The sequence below is a fragment of the Rhyacophila brunnea genome, unplaced genomic scaffold, assembly GCF_057557595.1.
Source record: "Rhyacophila brunnea isolate RB1 unplaced genomic scaffold, BYU_Rbru_1.0 scaffold_4, whole genome shotgun sequence".
In the NCBI taxonomy this organism is placed as follows: domain Eukaryota; kingdom Metazoa; phylum Arthropoda; class Insecta; order Trichoptera; family Rhyacophilidae; genus Rhyacophila; species Rhyacophila brunnea.
Window position 1 is genome coordinate 52,204,795 of NW_028233068.1, and position 19,420 is coordinate 52,224,214.

The following is a 19,420-nucleotide window of genomic DNA, read 5'->3' on the forward strand; positions in this document are numbered from 1 at the left end:
ATTTCTGATGACGTGGTTATGGGGGGGAGGATTGCATAAAATGTGTCATCACAAAACAAATAAAATAACTCTGAGAATAAAATATTCTCACAGAACAACATACTACAATCGATTGTTTTCAATGAATTTATTTTTAACGACAAATTAAAAAAAAACGGTTAAAAAGTTGACGGAATTTTTAGACAGGGGGGTTAAAAAATTGTAACGAAGTGTCAATATTAAAAAAAATACCAAAATTCTCGTGACATCGTTTACTTATATTATACGACCCCAATTTTACTGTACTGAATTTAGGTGACATTTAAGTTCAACTTTTTGGGTACTAATACCTTATGTTATATTCTTGTACCCACAGAGTAGAGGTTAGTGTTAACACATTTTTGTTTTTACAAGAAATGGATTTATTTAAGAAAACACAACGTTGTGGACATAACAAATCTAAATTAAGAATTTTCCAGGGTTTTTGCAAGGCGGTTTCATACGCCCTGGCCGAATTCAAATTAACGATACCCGATTTGGGTAGAAGAATAGTTTTCAATAAGGCATATTCTCTCAGCCGGTACAATTTTCATTTGACTAGCATCAAGTAGAGTAGTTTTCGTGCCAAAGTCCTTAAGAAACCTCGATAGTAAATGCGAGGTATCCATAAAGGCATCTAGGGAAAAAAAACAAATCTAAATTCAAGGCGTACACAACATGAGATTTATATTATAACAAATATTACCCTCACAAGAGAGAAGAAGAGAATATAGAAAACAATGGCCATTTGCACAACCTATTAGGTCTATACTCTGACTCCAACCACAAAAACAATAATATGTGTATTTGCCAGACCCAGTATTCGAACCTGATTTTTTTGAAAATTTCTAAAAAACCTTAATATTATTCCTATGAATTGTTATAATACTACTATTTTTTTTATTTATATTCTTAGATATTGACGAATGCCGTGAAAACACCCACGACTGCGATGATTTCCAGAACTGTTTGAATACTTTGGGAAGTTATCGCTGCAACTGCAAAGCTGGATTCGTAAAGGATCCGGTTACATTGGCTTGCATAGGTAAAATACCAAATACGTTTCTCCTTCTTCGTCTATGTTCATGCTATAGGTGGAGCATATGACCACCACACGGAGCCTTCAAGATTCCTCGTAGCCGCTCGATTTTCTCACGTCTTCCCAAAATGTGTCACTCCGCCAAAAATATCGTTTTTAGTCACATTTCAGGAAGCCAACAAGGTCGGATTGAAAAAGAAGTAGATCGAGTTGAGACCTTTTGAAGTATCAATTATTAGTATTTAACATAGTTATCTCTCTAAATTTATGTTTATTTTATAATTTAAGTGTGTTATATTTTTGTTTTATGGTTTATCTACTTCAGACGGTAAAATTATTTTTTCCACGAGACGAAGCGATTTAATAAACCGGAACGGGGCTCCGGTCCATTTCGAGCCCTGTATAAGATCTAGGAGTTTGCGAGAAATTTCCCGCGCGAAATATTCACAGATGATATTATATATTATTTACATTCTTACTTAATCATTTTTGTGTAAATATTTTAATTGGCTGTAAACTCATTTATGTATGTCATTTGTATTTCAAATTATAAAGAAAGCATTCGAATCCGTACGCTATGATTTAAAAGGGTGATCAAAACATAGTTACTGTATTTTAATGTCATGGTAATGTTTTTTTTTAATATCTCTTCTGAGTATGTTATAGTATTTTCAATAAGCTTATTGCGAATCTACTCACTCAGAAAAATGAGCTGATTAGGGCCAATACAATCCAATGTCGTCAAGAAACATCAATGACATTATTAATGGACAACGTACTCAGTACAGAAGCTAGCAAGTAAATTCGCGCATAGCAACATTCGCACATGTATAGGTAGACGTCACGCAAATTAATTGCATTAGCACAGTATTTCTAGTGTCAATGTTAATTTGAGCGAACCCGTTCGAACCGAACCATTCGGCAGACCCGACAAATAGCATCGGGAATTTATAGCAATATCACCTTTATTGTAATGGCGTTAGAACAGATTATGCCATTCGGCAGACCCGACAAAAAAGTGAGTGTCATTTTTTTTCCAGATGCTTCGTCCATATTAATGTCATTGAGAAACATACATATTAGAAAAATCCCATAAAAAATCTTCGACCGGGGGAGATTCAAACTTAAGTATTTCGCTACCAGAGCGAAGGCTCACCACTAAACTACCGATCCTAGTGCTATCGTTGCAAATATTACCTGATAATCATTGTTTGATTTATGAAAGCCACTTTCTTAAATGTTGTAGACAATCAATTTCGAATAAAAAAATAATTAAATTAAAACGAAACTACAATAGGTAAATTAATTTCATAAAAATCTTTTTCAGTCAATTAATAAATTACTGTTTGGCACAGTATGTAAATTTAATAATTTACCAAATCATGTGTATTTTTTTTAGATATTAACGAGTGTCAAAAAGACGACATGAATGATTGTTCTGAAACTCAGCGTTGTGACAATACCATTGGATCATACCAGTGCATCAGATACATGAGCTGCGGAACCGGTTATACTCTAAATGCAGCCACCAGCAACTGTGAAGGTGCAGTAATAATTTATTACTTGCTATGAATTTAATGATTTTTAAGAATTTCAAAAACATTTTGTTGTGTTTTGAGGTTAAAATAGAGTTCAGCAAACTTCTCCGATGCTGCTGAGGACTAAACTAAGGACGATACGAGACTTGAGAGCACTTCTGCTCTACTAAGTAAAAAGACAGTGTTTTTTTTAGTTGACCCAACAAACAATACCGCACGAATGATAGTGCAACCAAACCCTCCCCCCAGGATCCACACTCACAAGTATTCCATCAACATCAATTACAATCCACTATGAAAAGCGCAACCAACGTATTATCAATTATATCTTAGTTTCGGCATTTTAAAAACTAGCCAACATCATCTGCAATTTGTATAAGAGTTAAATGAAAACAAATAAGTATGACAGCAAAGTTTAGTGTGCACTATTTATGTTGGATCTTTACAGCCTAACTCCATCGTTCTTTACTGATATAATACGATTGAAAGGTTGAAAGGAAATGTTGCATTGATGTTTCCATACTTTTGTTTTAAGACTAGGTATTCTCATGCACGTTTTTTCCCATCGCGCCCTATCGGCGCCAATTTGGCGCAAGATACACGACATGATAAAAATCAAAAAATTTGTATTTAAATTTGTCAAAATAATGATCAGATCGCTAGGTATGAGGTGTTTTAGACAGTAATAAACATAAAATGGCCCTCCATCTTCTTAATATCTTGAAGAGTATTTATATTTAGCACCAGTTTTAGTATATCTTCCTTTTATTATTTACTTCTATCATGGACTTTTTATCTATGTCATTTTGTATTAAAAAAAAGACTAAAAAAACCCACAAAACTATATTTGACATGTTTTTTTCATTCCACGTGTACACAAAGTTTACTAAAAATATAAATAGAAAAATTCAAAACCTATAGATATTTAAAAGATTTATTTGAATTGAATGAATAATAAACGAGTTATATCAATTTTAGTAGTAATCAGTGTGCCTTTTTAAGTGTTCCTGAAAAATTAATTCTGTCTGCAATGGGATAATGTGCCTACATTTTTTTCAGATGACGACGAATGCACCTTAGAGACACACGGCTGCGCTGGATTAGGACCCGCGTATGAGTGTGTCAACTTGCCTGGTACTTACAGATGCGTCAAGAAGAAGGCGACCACACCAGCAACTCCCGAATACTACAGCGGGGAGTATTACGAATTTGACGAAGAGAAGTTAGTTTGCCATGAATATTTTTAGTTACCCACTGTGTCCATTTTGTCGTTCCATCGTGGACTATGGCTGATGGTCATGATTACTCTTAAATTCATCCATAAGCGATAAAAACTATACACCTCTCACAGAACTTTGTTTCTTTTAGGGCAGAATGAAGGCTGCCCCCAGTAGGCTTCTTCGCTTGCCGACGGTCTTCCTTCGCTTCGAAATATTATTCTTCGTACCTATTTCCACAATTATATTTATATACCGTTTTAGGGGCGCGCCGCGATGGATTTTAGGGGTGCAAAACATCTGCGCGGCAGGATTTAAACGGCGGAAAAAGTCCTTAAAACCAGTCACCAGAAAATTAACTGGGGCAGAAAGATACAATATTAAAAAAAAAACAGTTTGTCGCAAAAAAAATCACTTGCGGCGCAATTTTCTCTTATAAATTTAGATTTCCATGCTCCATCAATACATATCGATCGTTCCGAGTCGCCTTGCATTGTAATTCAGAATGTCATATTATTTAATAAATAAAATATGTCATATTCTTGTTATAAGTAAATATATTTTTTGATGACGTCATATTTCAAATATTTTTTTTTTAATTTAGAAGGGCGGCAATTTTAGGCTGGCACCCGGACGCCAGACGCCCTTGACGTGTGCCAGGATCGATTTCTTTAAACCCTTTCGTCAATCTGTCACATTTAAATTGTAATGTCATTTAATACTTTGTATATACTCAATAAGCTAGTACTGCACTATACGCATCTGTCAAACTACTGTGAGGGTTTACTATAATTTGCTTTCTTTGACGATCCGATTGAAATAAACGATTATTTTATTTTCGTGTCAGTTTATTTTTCAAATTCAAATTTGCGTTTACGTGTAGGTATGTTTTCTCTCACCTTACCGCTCTTCGCCTTCTCCCTGTGTCGCTTTCTTACAAAATTACTAATGTTTTCTCCCATACGTTACAGACAGATAGATAAATAGATAAATCAATATAAATATAATATAATATAATAACTACATGTTGTTCGAGATTCTTTGTGGCTTTGTAATCAATTAGAGTAAATGACTTATTAACTTAACCATAATTAACGTCTGGTGCTAGCCAAGTTTATTAGCGACGTTATTGCACTTGCGATTAATATTTGTTTTTATTCAATGCTGAATACACACAAGAGCACTCACCCGGAAAGTGAAATATGTGAGTTCGAGACCCTCTAGTTTTATGATTTTTTTTCAAAATTATACCTTCTTAAAAATGTATGTTTTTTATGTTATAATATAATTGATCAATACGTTAGTTTTGTAACTCGTTCATTTTCAGGCCAAATTCTCCAGATCCTCCTAGAATAGATGAGAGATTCTCGAACAACAACGAAATCACAAATCCTCGTCCTACGCCAGAAAGAAACACGCCGAACAACGACCTGTCGCCAACTATTGCATCTCCTTACGAACCAGATCGCCACACCCCAAGAAGGCCGGAACAGGACCCACGTAGAACTCAGCCAGACCCAAGGAGGCCAGAACCGGAACCGACGCGAATCACACCGGACACACGAAGAACAGAGCCTGACCCGCGAAGAACACACCCGGACCACCGTGTTAATCCTCCTAGAACATATCCAAGACCAGCAGACTATGACCCTAACGCATCATACCCATCACAAGAACCAACGCATTCCAGACCTTCAATTCCAAGGATTGAAAATCTACCAGCTCCAAAACCAGTCGATGGAACACGGCCCACTATTGTTGGGAATCCTGATGACGATGATGGTAATTTCGTAGTAGATGTGGATAAGATTCCCAAGAATACTTGGACACACTTGGTACCAGGAGAAAAGTACTGTATTGACGGATATACAATGGATAGTAGAAGACAGTGTATTGGTAAGTATATATAATATTTGTAACTATCTTCTAAAGATATTTTCTCATTCATAAGCCGGAGGCCAACAAATTTTTAAAATAGCCGATATACTGGATTATTTGTTAGGTTAGATTAGGTTAAGTTAGGTTAGATTAGGTAAGGTCAGGTTTTCAATCTTGAATTCATGAATTTTGCTAAAATCAGCTATGAAAATTAGCCTGGCTTCCTGTAAACCAACTTGTACCCAAAACTCTTGCATTTTTATTTGGAAAGTTTAAGAAACACTATCATTTTTTTATCGTATGGGGCCTCTAAATCAGTCAGTGCGCCGAGCCTTTATGTCACTAAGCACACTTTTTTAGCACTGTTTTCCCCCAGGGCTTGAAATGGACCGGAGCGCACCGGAGCGCCGTTCCAGGTCGTAAATTGAGCAACATTGTCGTTCCGTCTTAAAAATCTTACTTATTTTTATAAAACACACATTTTTTTTATTTATTTTTTTTTCGACCATGTCCGATCCTGATAGGATCATATGGGCCTCCACAGAGTGGAGGTTTTGTATTGACAGATTTTGTTTTTTACGAGAAATGGATGTCAGCCACTTGCTCAACCTATTAGGTCCATACCCTGACACACACAAATTGAAAAACAATTTTTGTACTTGCCAGACCCAGGATTCGAACCTGGGACCCACGGCTTTGTAGTCCAACGCTTATGCCGCGCGGCCACCGTGGGCGTATACACACATACAATTAAATAACTAAATATTTTAATATTTTCAGAAAATTAACGAGCGCTCCGGTTCGTGATTTTTTTCATTTCGAGCGCTGGTTTTCCCTGTAGTTATTTATGAGTACTACGCAAGATATAAAACTATTTGAAATGTACCTATGTATGCTTTATCTTTTTCTGATAGATATAAACGAATGCGATACTGGTAGATACTCGTGTAAACTAAAGGTTGAGGTCTGCAGAAATACTCCTGGTGGCTATGACTGTGACTGTGCGACAGGATACTCCAAAAAATCCAAAACTTCGACGTGTACTCTGGACGAAGAAAGCTCACCGCCACAACCTCCAGGTCAGAAAATATAATGCTTGTTTGTCAACCAATCCAGCGGTTCCCTTTTCTTACTCGTAATACCCTTTCAGCATAATATTTATCGCGAATCCCTAAAATGAATTAAATTTTATATATTAGCTTGAATTCGTTTGCTTGTCTGTTTAATCTAATGCTTGATATTGTATGGAACTATATATATTTTGGTGGTAAAAGGGCTTTGGTTGAAGTATATCCAAAACTTTCATTTAATAATTACATTGCTCCATTGCGCTTTCTACTACGTGTTAATAAAATGCTTTCGGTTTTATATGTAAAAGCTTACCTCATACTTTTCTTTTTTCATTTCTTTACTACATATTATGTGAACTGCCAGATGGGAACCGCTGGAGTAAGTTATAATCAACGAAATCGAAAATTTAAAAAGTGCATCCCTTATTTTATTATTAAGTACATAAAAATGATACCTACTCATTGATTTTTGTTTCCGGTGGTTGTAGTGCCGAGATGGAATCCGAGACCAACAAAATCCTGCGATATTGGATTCCAAATCAATCAAAATACTGGAGAATGTGAAGGTGTGTACAGTACCTATATATCATTATTAATCTTTGTTTTACTGTTATTTACTGTTTAATATTGTGACCAGTGACGTCCCGTGGGGTTAGGAAGGTCATGCGTTACTTAATGCCGGCGAATGAAAGATCGATTACGATTATTTGAACTTTTGAAAGCAGTGGCGGTTTTCCATGAAGTAGACGACGCGGACACTTCGTTAGAAAGTATCAACATCAGAAAAAGCACAAGTGGCCCCCAAATTTGTCAATGCTGCAGACCTTCATGTACCTAAAAACATCGTAGTTTGAGAGTAAATTTCGTAGAAATTCTCTTATCCTTACTAGATTTATATATATGTATTTTTTCAATAATTCTGTCGATATTCAACTAACAGTTTTGCATAAGTACAATTTTAGATTAAAAATTAAATGGGATGGTTTTCTATGTCTGTCTAAGGGCAGGACTTTGGTTAGGAACGTCACTAATTGTGTTTTCTTTTAAATAATGTCCTAGCTATATATTATTTCAACAAAATTTGTATATAACAACATTTATATACAAGACTACTAAATGAAATGTAATCTAATAAAGTTATAACATGTTTAAATACGAGGGATGTCCAAAAATTAAAGACCTTTATTATTTAAAAAATCATAAAAATTGAATTGTTATAAAAAAAAAAGCATACGAAATTTTAGGTACATATCCCCACTATTTTTCGACGAAGTCCCCGTTACGATTGATGTACTTGGTGAGCCATGGCACTAGGTTCTTGATCCCTTGTCGTAGAACTCTACCGCCACCGTCCTCAAAAATGTTCTCACCTCTTCCTCTACGTTCTCGTCGGTCTCGAAGTGTTTTCCGGCCAAATGTAGCTTCATATGAAGAAAAAGACATCCCATTTGAATGAGTTAAAAAGGTGCAAAAACACCTAAGCGATTTCACACGATTTTGTTTGAGAGCATCCGTCAGCATTTTGGGCACCCAATGAGAACACCTTTACATATCCCAATTTTCCCCTCAAAATCATTTGTATAGTAGGTCACACTACTCACACTTAGGGAATCCAATCTCGAGCCAAAATTCTGATCCCTGGCTTTCGGGATTACAATTTGACAATCCCGGGATTGGCATTTTTTCCATTATTAATATAAAAAAATTATATTTGCAAATAACATTGATGAAATCGGTCAAAAATAAATCTAGTAAGTATAATTTATACTATTTAAGACATTTATTATTCATATTGTATACGTTCAATCTTGGAAGTACATAAGTTTAATGGAGTAAATAATATTGTAATATAAATAATAATGTGCATTTAATATGAGATTGCTGTTTCTGATAGTAAAGACTTAATGAATGGGTTAGCGAGATTTAAAATAGTAAAGCAAATCATGGTGTACTTATGGCCTTTCTGCTTCATAAACCAAATTAGTCAGCCATATATGAAAATGCCGTAAAACGTATGAGATCATGGTGGAATTACTTTGTTAATAGCGCGAAGCATTGTTTTTTCCAATCTATCTCATCTTTATTTATTTATGTGAAAAAACAAAATGAATCAGCAACTTACAAATGGGTATAAATCAAATTTCATTCAAACTCAGTTTATTTCTAATGTAGTTATTTGTTTTTAAGTATTTTTTCGTTTTTATTTTATTTTCCATAAAAATTGATAAAAATCAATCCCGAAAGTTTCGGGATTATGTTTATCAATCTCGGGATTCATAGGTATCGAAAATAACTCGGGATCCCGGGATTGGAATCCCTACTCACACTGAAGCAGCTATCAAGTCGGCTCATTACTCGTTCTGGGGAGGCAAGTCTACGCTATGCGCCAGTGCTGCCATCTTTTAAAAAACAGCATGCGCGTCACCAAAAATCAATAAAGGTCTTTAATCCTTGGACAACCCTCGTATTGTTACACGCAATACGTATATAGTGGTATAAAAATTGCGCCTAAGTAATAATTTTATGTCACTTGAATTTCTCGAATCCTTATTCTCTATTTGTGAATTCAGATATCGACGAATGCGCAGACGGAACATCAAGATGTGCATCGGTAGGTGAGATTTGCGTCAACTCATTGGGCGGGTTCAGGTGCCAGTGCGGAGAGGGATACAGGCTAGCTGGTGACAGATGCATGGCCTTAAGACCTCCCAACCCTGAACCACTACCTCCTCCCAAAACTATACCGAAACATCGAGAACCACCAGGTTAGATCCAGGTTTCTTAAATATAAACTGTCTATATATAGAGACTAGCGTTTATACTCGGCTTTGCTCGAGGTTTTTTCTTGGCGTTTGTGTATTTTTAGCGTTCCATATTACTTTACGACAAACAAAATGATGAAAGTATTAGCACTCAAAATAGTACATTTTCAAACACGCGCGTTAACATGATCTTACTCCCTACTTCATTCATCGTTTGTCAATTTATGGCTATGGCCGTATGTTGTAGCTTAGCCACTGGGAAATGCCAATAGAAATGGCGTATTTCAAAAAAATACTACCTTATTCTTAGGTCTATAATTATTATAAAACAAACAATATTCGTAGATTGTTTATCACATTTGAATGGTCAAAGACATAGCTTATAATCAATATCTTTAAATGTGTAAATCTTGCCCATTTTTTGAATAATAAAATGCCTAATTCTTGTCAAATTTGGGATCACAGAGATTATCAATATACTTTTTTATTGTAAATATTTCACTATAATTAGGGAATCCAATCCCGAGCCAAAATTCTGATCCCGGGATTTCGGGATTACAATTTGACAATCCCGGGACCCCGGGACTGGTCCCGGGATTGGCATTTTTTCCATTGTTTATATAAAATTTTTATATTTACAAATAGTATTGATAAAATCGGTCAAAAATAAATCTAGTATAATTTATACTATTTAAGACATTTATTGTTAATATTGTATACGTTCAATCTTGGAAATACACAAGTTTAACGGAGTAAATAATATTGTAATATAAATAATAATGTGAATTTAATAGGAGATTGCTGTTTCTGATATTAAAGACTTAATAAATGGATTAGCGAGATTTAAAATAGTATAGCAAATAATCATGGCGTACTTATGGCATTTCCGCTTCATAAATCTAATTAGTCAACCAAATCTGAAACTGCCGTAAAACGTATGATATCATGGTGGAATAACTTTGTTAATAGTGCGAAGCATTGTTTTTTTTCCAATCTTTCAATTTTTAATAATTTATGTGTAAAAATAAAATGAATCGGCAACCTACACATGAGTATAAATCAAACTTCATTCAAACTCAGTTTATTTCTAATGTAGTTATTTTTTATTAAAAGTAATTTTTCTGTTATTTTTTCGATTTTATTTTATTTTCCATAAAAATGGATAAAAAAATCAATCCCGGGATTATGTTTATCAATCCCGGGATTAATAGGTATCGAAAATAGCTCGGGATCCCGGGATCCCGGGATCCCGGGATTGGAATCCCTAACTATAATAATGTCGACATCAATTTTACTAATAGATTTATAAATGCCTTTAAAAATTAATAAATATAAAAAATCTTAACACCACTGGTTTCAGGACGTACTGAAATATGACTATATTCTAAAACATTAGAGTGGGAGGTTTAAAAGAATACTATTTTATGTAATACAAATACTTTATGCAGTCCATCAAATGTTTATAATAAATATAAAGGATAATAAGGCTTCAAAATTGTGTAAATAGATTATCTACAACGTTTAAGAAATGTCCAGGACCATGCTTTAAAAATACCATAAAAGCTCCATTTTGACGTACGCTGAGCATGTGGGCCGTTACGACTTTATAGGTTATGATTGTGCATTTGCTTTGTTAGGTTGCGTTCACTTGGTTTTCCACATAGATAATCTTTCAGCCTTGGACATGGACAATATTTTTTTGGTTTCTTTTTTACTTTTTGAAAAATATCAAAAGGTAAAGACAAGTTAAGTACTTACTCAACACAAACATTTCATTTACTGTAGTGCTTAGGTATGTGCCTTAACAAAAGTATTGAACATGCCAATAGACGAATTATAGTATGCAATTAAATTTATTGTTTCAGTGGTAACCATAACTAGACCCCCACACTTCTCCGCTTGCCCTTGGGGATACGTATTATCAGATGATAACCGTTGCGTTGGTAAGTGTTTCAATAGTTTTTGTTTAAATACGTTCTTATATTATAATATTATACATTACTAGCTGACCAGGCAAACGTTGTTCTGCCATATAAATTATTTCTAGTGAATATTTTGGTTGTTAAATAAAAAGTAACGAATGTATCGTAAGTGTGTGGGGATAGGATCTATGACAGAAGGAGGAATAGAGCACTGTAGACGATGACCGCCGATAAAAACAAAAAAACATCAACCATTCATTTTCTCAATTCAAAATGAGTAATGATGTTCATAATGAATGAATTACCTGTGACAGGATCTCGTTGTTTGATGTTTATGCAATATCCGTCTTGTCCCTTCAGGAAAATTAGCGGATATTGGAGAGCGTCGTATGAACGGTGTGTGTCAGCGATGAACTCCAGATTATTGTTTCTTCTTCGAATCACGATGTCTCGCGTCGATGTGCGGTCGTCAACCATGATTCCAGCAATGTCGTCAACAACAGTCGCATTGAATCGAAGTACGTGCTCTCCAGCTGGTGTTTTATCAGGATTGATGACAATAGTGTGATTGTCACTTTGCAATTCGTGCATGTGTGCTTTGAAGAATCATCATTCAACAGGGCGTCCAGTTCGCCGACGATGCGCCTGGCATTAGGCGAATTGAGGCTATTGTAGCCGCAACGTGCATCCACATGATTGATGTCCTCACCGCCCATGAAGTAGATTTGTAAAAATGTATGTGGTTCGTTTGGCATTAGCAGCAATGAGCCTACTTTGTGGTATACTTGACCTTTGATTTTGAACGTAGAATGGAATTGTTGACCATTTGCCGCAGTATTGTGAACTATTTCTGTTGCTCCGGACGAAGTCATTTGGAAGCATGAATTGAATGTGCGAATGGACTTCAGGAACAGGTTTGAATCTGGAACCGTGCCAATGAGCAAGCTGTTCAATGGTTCTGGTGGTATCTCAATTTCTGGTAGTTGCACTTTTCCTGATGCGCAACACATCCCGGCTGACTCATGTTTGAATTTGAGCGCATGACAATGGGGACATTCTTTGTCCATAGCACCAATCAGCACTTTTGGATGAGCGGAATATTCAATATCTGGCTCGTACTCGAATGCGAGACGAAGGAACGAAGCGGATGTAAATGTTCGATGTACTTGTTGGCGTTGTCGGTCATTTGCTCTGCGTGTGTTAACTACGAACCGGCGCGCTTGGCTCCGTTCCAATTGTCGTTGTTGATTTCGTTCAGCTCGTGCCTCTTGTGATTGAGATGCACGCAATTGCGACATGCTTACACGCACGTTTTTGTTATCTTGTTGGATTTGTTCGTCTGTTCTTTCTATTCTACTATTTCGCATGTTTGTTGCTTTATTCGTTCGACGGCCCAAATGGCCCCCCTTGCGTCTTGCTGGCATTGTGCACTGTAATACACGCACATAAAAATAGATAAATTAAAATAAATCGTACAAAATTTTGCACGCACTGCGTTGTGATTTGCCGAATGAAATGTCAAAATGACGCGACGCTTCTCTTGAATTCTTCTCGGACGTAGTGCCATCTGTCATTCAACAACATAAATAATTTCGTTCTGTTTGAAATACGAACGACGGTTAAATTTGTTCATACAAAAATAATAAAATCGCGATTAAAAAATGGGAGGATGGGGGTAGGAAAGTGAAAATTTGAGGTTATAGGTATTTTTTATGCCAAATAATAAAAAAAATACAAAAAAAAAATTGTCAAAAAAATAAAAGAAAATTTTTCTGGATAGAGATACCCTAATCACCTAGCGGTATGAAATATACTTGTTGACCTATTCTCATACTTAACAAATATACAAAAAAAAATCATAAAAATCGATCGAGCCATTTCGGAGGAGTTCGACCACAAACATCGTGACACGAGATTTTTATATACGAGTATATAGAGATAGAGATGATATGACCTTTACGTCAAAGAAGTCGTAAATGATGACAAACGGTCACAGTTACGGCTCGCTAATGAGTACCCGGCTTTATGTGTTGGTTGCAAGTCCATGCTTGCTCGAAGCTGACGGATGCTTCGATTGGCCCTCATCGGTTTCTCATGATAAAAAGATTAAAGTAATTATAAAAATTAAAGGAATTATAAAAGGCGACAAATGAAGGAAAGAATAAGATCATTCCGCAGTAGCGGTTTTCCATGAAGTGAACGATGCGGTCGCTTCGTTAAAAACTGTCGAAAAGAAATACTCAAATCTTTTTAATAATTATTGTCGCATTTGTCTGTTTATGGGTTTAAGATAATAAAATAGGTAGGTAGGTGCATACCTACCTGATAATTTTGCAAACAATTTGACACTAAACATAAAAGGGGACGACATTTTAAGTCTGCCTAAGCCGGCTCTCACATCAAAACTCGTCCGCCTGCAACGAGTCGAATACGTCGATGTGACGTCATCGTTATTCACAAAAGACACGTTGTCAAATCGGGGTTCGCAAATTGGTCGAATGCGACTGTTTAGTTTGAAAAAAACATCTGCTGTTGCAATCGACAAGTTGCACGCTTCTCGAGCTGAGAGTCGAAGACGCCAGGACGCATACAAACATCTACGAATTGGTCATTCCTATACCGGCTCGCCGATCGCCGCATCCAAATATCTATACGTTGCGAAGGTTACGTGCGACTGTCACTAGGTAGATCTGCGCGGTCTGCAATAGCAATACCGGATCGACGTTCTTGGAAGGTTTGGTTGATTTATGGCTGTGCGGCAGACGAGGCGAGTTTAAATGTAAGAACTGGCTAAGGGCGGCAGTTTTCCTAGGGATGTCACCGCTTTATAATCTTGAATTCAACAGATATAGACGAGTGTGCTCGTGGAACACATTCTTGCGACGCTGAGCAGCAATGCGTCAATGCCGCAGGAGGATACCTCTGCAGATGTCCTCCAGGCCATCGCGTTTCACCATCTGGAGGCTGTGAGGACAGAGACGAGTGCACAGAAACAGCTGGACGGGTAAGATAAAATATTTAAAAATATGAAATTGAGTCGCTTAGAATCATAACTCACATATTCCAAAAATCAAGTTTTGAGATAATCGCTAAAAACCAACAGAGCACTATTTTTTGTAATTAGAAGAACAGTATTGATCTCCCTAGAATATTAATGAGTGAGAGAGTCGAATAACTTTTTTTTTTTAAATATATATACCTAATACTCCTAACGTTGCAGACATACAGCATACTATGAGAAATAGAGCTCCCCGATTGGTTAGGAAGGCGTTGGTGACAAAACTCTATTCTTTGAAATATACGACATATTACACCAACAATGAACTTTGTCAACGATTTTCACATGGTTTAAATTGACTTTTAATACTCAACTATTTTTCGGTATATAGATTAATTCATTTAGAATCACTTGGCATATTTAACTAAAAAACGACAAAATTGCAATATGTGAGTTATGATTCTAAGCTACTCAATTATCATAGCACAGTGATGTGGCGTGTTGCTGAAATTTTGGGTTCGAATCTCATTAACTGAGTGAAATATACGCAGTGGTGTGATAATGGAGGAGCGTGTTGGGTGGGGCGGTCCGCAACTTTTTTTTTCGACCAGCAATATTTTCGTACGTTCTATCTATAATATACACAAAATAAGAATAAATTATGAACCTGACGAACACAAAATATTTACCTATTTATTAGAAACAATGTTAATCTTTTCCACGCGGACGTTACACCTGTTGTACACTAATTAATTGGCCATTCGATTTAATTAGCATGTTATTTAAATGCGGTAATTAAATAGTGATTAAATGCTCCGCAGTCAACAAGTTTGAAGCGTGGAACATCTACAACTTGAACGCAATATTATTTCCTAACATTCATTCACCCACGATGGCCGCGCGGCTTAAGCGTTGGCCTTTGGCGTCGTGGGTCCCAGGTTTGAATCCTGGGTCTGGCAAGTACACATATTGTTTTTCAAGTTGTGTATGAGCCATAGTATGGACCTAATAATTTGAGCAAGTGGCTGACATCCATGTCTCGTAAAAAACAAAATCTATTAATGCAAACCTTCACTCTGTGGAGGCCCATATGATCCTATTAGGATCGGACATGGTCAAAAAAAAAAAAAACACTCATTATACACATGTAATGTTAAAACTCGAGTAAAATCATCATTACTACATTTTATAGAAAAAAGCCACAATGGGATAATTTTTAACCAATTATCATTCGACCTTTTTAAATTTTACTCATTTACACCCGTCTACTACATGGCTAACTTCGGATTGACTTGTTTCTAAAACTCTTTGAACTTCACACAAAATACATATCTTTTAATTTCCAAATATTTTTTTGACAGCTTTTTATTATAATACTTTTTCGGGTATGTTTATACGCTTCCAGAGTAGGCAGCGATCTCCTTAAAAATGGTGTCATAAACAATTTTAATCGCCGTAATTTTTAGACCCCACTCATCACAAGCCATACCGGCCGACACTCTGGAAGACCGTACCGGCTTTTTGGACCGCGGATTTGATATGACGATTGAATTTTAGCATATTGTACTAATTATGGTGATACCAACTCAATTCATGTCAGCATATTGATCGGCGATATTAAATATATTACGGGAATTACAAATTCTTTAATATGCAGTTCCTTAATGTCAAATTATAGTACAATAGTTATTTCCGCGATATCAATATTTTATACAATAGTCAGGTACTCCGATGTCCATCGACGCAAATGACAGAATATAGCTGACTCGATTAATATACCTAGTTATTTCCTAAATTATAATCGGTAGATATTATTTTGATGTATAAATAGCGAATAGTAATTCATCGGACATGGCAATCGAATATACGTTTCCGGTCTGTTACTATCGCAGTCTCTATTATATCGCTTCGCACAACATCTAATTGTACCGAGATTCGGACATCGGTACATTATCATAAGTATTGTAACACAACTACTGTAACATACTATTGTACCGACCGTTAGAGTATCCTCCACGTAACCTTGGCACTGTACACAGTGACAAGGATTTGTGTGTAAACGCAATCTTATAATTGTATTAGTAAAAGCCAGGCACTTAATCGGTTTACTCACGTGTGCCGTATAATTGCATAAGTAAATTCCAAGCACTCTATTGGTTTACTCACGTTTTAATTCAAAAAAATCTATTCCAAATGGCAAGGTTACATGACGGCTACTCTATGTTGCTAATAAAACTCGCTTCTGTATCCATCTTAGTCTTCTTCATCATCATCACCATCCTCAACACCATGACCTACGGCACGTCGAAGACTCCCACAGTGGTAACTCAAATCGAATCTGACATACTTTCTTTGATGGTTAATCAAATATTCTAATTCTTTGACACAGGTATGTTCCCACTACGCGACATGCGTGAACACAATCGGCTCCTTCCGCTGTGACTGCCGCGAAGGTTTCACCCTGGCTGCGAACTCCCAGCAACTCTGCACCGACATTGATGAGTGTGCGCCAAACGGCGGACTGGGTGACTGTCACCAAAAGTGCGTCAACGTTTGGGGCGCCTACAGATGCACCTGTGACAAAGGATTCCACCTTCACAACGATAACAGGTACTTATCAGTTACATTCTGACCTTTAAACCTAACCTTTTGAACTTTGCTACCCCGATTGGAAACAACGACATGCGACATATCTTATTACTGCTTACACGGAATCGTATTTTGGCAACTAAAGCGCGAAATATATTATGGTGAATGTCGATTACTATCACGTGACGTCACAGTAAGCTGCCGCTACGGGAAAAAGTGTGTAATGTTGTTTTCTTGGTGTTTAAAATGTTATCAGACTAATGCTCCCATCCCGTAGCACATTTTGAACCTTTAAGCGAACATTGTCAGTTAGCAAAATCTGCCGAAATGACCAGAACAACAATGAGGTCACCTCACGTTGAATTGCACTGCATCGACACCTGCATGACTATCATCTTCTACATGCCCACACTTTTTCAACTCATGTCAAAATCACGTTTTTTTTTTATTTTTATCGGTTGGCACTATGTATTTTCTATAAGAATGTCGTCTATTATCTATGGTCTGCATGTTGGGTTCTTTTCAAAATATTATCTATTGATGTCATGTCGCAAGTAATTAACGTAGATACACACACATAGAAACTGTTAAAATTAATTAAAATTGATATGAATAATTAATAATAATTCAAATTACTAATACACTCTTCATCAGTCTCATTCTTCCGTGAATTTATAGAGATGGTGATCGTTCAAAATATTCTGCAAAATAACGAAACTATAAACTAAATTTGTCGCCGCGACAGTGTGACAGTAGGCGACATGTAGGCGACATGCACCTCAATTTGATCACAACTTTACTCACGTCTAAGAAAACTGTTCATAATACTCGTAATATAATTGCGTTGGCATAACACATTTTTTTTAAATTTCAGGACCTGCTTGGATGTCGATGAATGTTCTGATAAGAATCGTCGTCTCTGTATTGGAGTTTGTAATAACACTCCAGGAAGTTACCAGTGCACCTGTCCCAAGGGGTACAGGATAGGAACTGACCATAGAAGCTGCATTGGTAAGACGTCGATCATTATTTTAGCCATAAAAATTGGTGATACATAAAACTGATTATAGGTGATGTCATACTGTACCGCCACATTAAATTTTTCTATGTTTCTCGGACCTACTGTTCTCTGCATATTCAAAAATCTCTTTTCCAACCTCGGAATCTACAATTTATAGAAATTCAATTACATGAAAATAACTGGTTATTAATGATTTTGTTGGGGTCCTCGTGTGTGGTGTTCGATGTGTAGATAGAGGATGATGATAATGACGAAGTCTACGATGTAGGGGGGTGAGATTTATTAGCAGCGTATCAATACAATAGTATATTATGCATGATAGTTACTAGCTAAGTACTCTGATTCGAGTGACATTGAGATAAATTGTTCTTCGTTATTTATACAATAAAAATTAACACAATAACATTAAAATTCTGTTACATAATCATATTGAACTAAATATAGAGTCAGCGTTTTAAATTGAGTAGCGAAAAGAAATATTATTTGTTATTACAGTTGTAAGAAAATACTATGAGAAATGTTTATTCAGCTCATACACCGTAATGGTATTATATGTTGTGATATGATGTAATAATACACCGTCTCTTATTTCACCTAATCGACTTGCTGGTCTAGCTGAGTTGTTTACTGGAAATGGATTGGGAATATATTACTGCAAAATAATTTGATATTTTTATAAACAATAGATATTCGATCGCTTATTATTCTGCAGCTACAGTTTTATTAGTTTAAAAAGGATGAGAAAAGGTCTTACCCTAATATATTATGACGACGGTGTATTTAAAATTTATAATATTGCCTTCTCGTTCCTAAGCATGGCATATTATGGGCCTGTAATACATAGCTAAAGTTATCATATCGACGCGATATTCGAGCTTCAAATCGTCAACTAGTGATTCTGATCGAGAAATCACGTCTCGAGAAACGGCCAACCGCAAATCTCGAGAAGTTATATAGACTGAGCTGCCGACCGCAACCGGAATTAAAAAAACTTAAAATTTGATTTCTCGGTAAAAAAAAAAAAATATGGCCGGATGAGCTTAAAAAAAGTTACCGACTTTCAATCTGTACGGAATTTCTCAAATTCGTTTGTATTTTTTTGGCCAGATGATCTTTATAAATCGGCAAAATGATTTCGTAATGGCCTCAATTTCTCAAAAAATTCCAAAACTCTCGAGAAATCAAATAACCAATCTCGTATTCTCTAGAAATGATAAAGGTCGGAAAATCACTTTCACAGCTCTACCTGCAACTCACGCCTTCAACAATAAACACTACAATGATTCAACACAGGTAGAATGGACTAGACATTGGCTAATATATTTAATGTATTTTAATCTTGTTATAATTTATTTATATTCTTATTTA

The 19,420-nt window shown here is 36.0% G+C and overlaps 1 protein-coding gene across 1 annotated transcript in view; it reads left to right on the forward strand.

The window, feature by feature from the left end:
• Positions 1 to 19,420, forward strand: part of LOC147067503 (uncharacterized) — a 65,436-nt gene that overhangs the window by 35,668 nt on the left and 10,348 nt on the right. Inside the window, exons 13-23 of the mRNA XM_085953889.1 lie at positions 935 to 1,063; positions 2,457 to 2,600; positions 3,655 to 3,817; positions 5,140 to 5,708; positions 6,605 to 6,769; positions 7,249 to 7,326; positions 9,331 to 9,525; positions 11,388 to 11,465; positions 14,291 to 14,448; positions 16,832 to 17,052; positions 17,906 to 18,042. Of these exons, the coding sequence (XP_085810015.1) occupies positions 935 to 1,063; positions 2,457 to 2,600; positions 3,655 to 3,817; positions 5,140 to 5,708; positions 6,605 to 6,769; positions 7,249 to 7,326; positions 9,331 to 9,525; positions 11,388 to 11,465; positions 14,291 to 14,448; positions 16,832 to 17,052; positions 17,906 to 18,042 (2,037 nt within the window). The remainder of the gene's footprint in view (positions 1 to 934; positions 1,064 to 2,456; positions 2,601 to 3,654; positions 3,818 to 5,139; positions 5,709 to 6,604; positions 6,770 to 7,248; positions 7,327 to 9,330; positions 9,526 to 11,387; positions 11,466 to 14,290; positions 14,449 to 16,831; positions 17,053 to 17,905; positions 18,043 to 19,420) is intronic.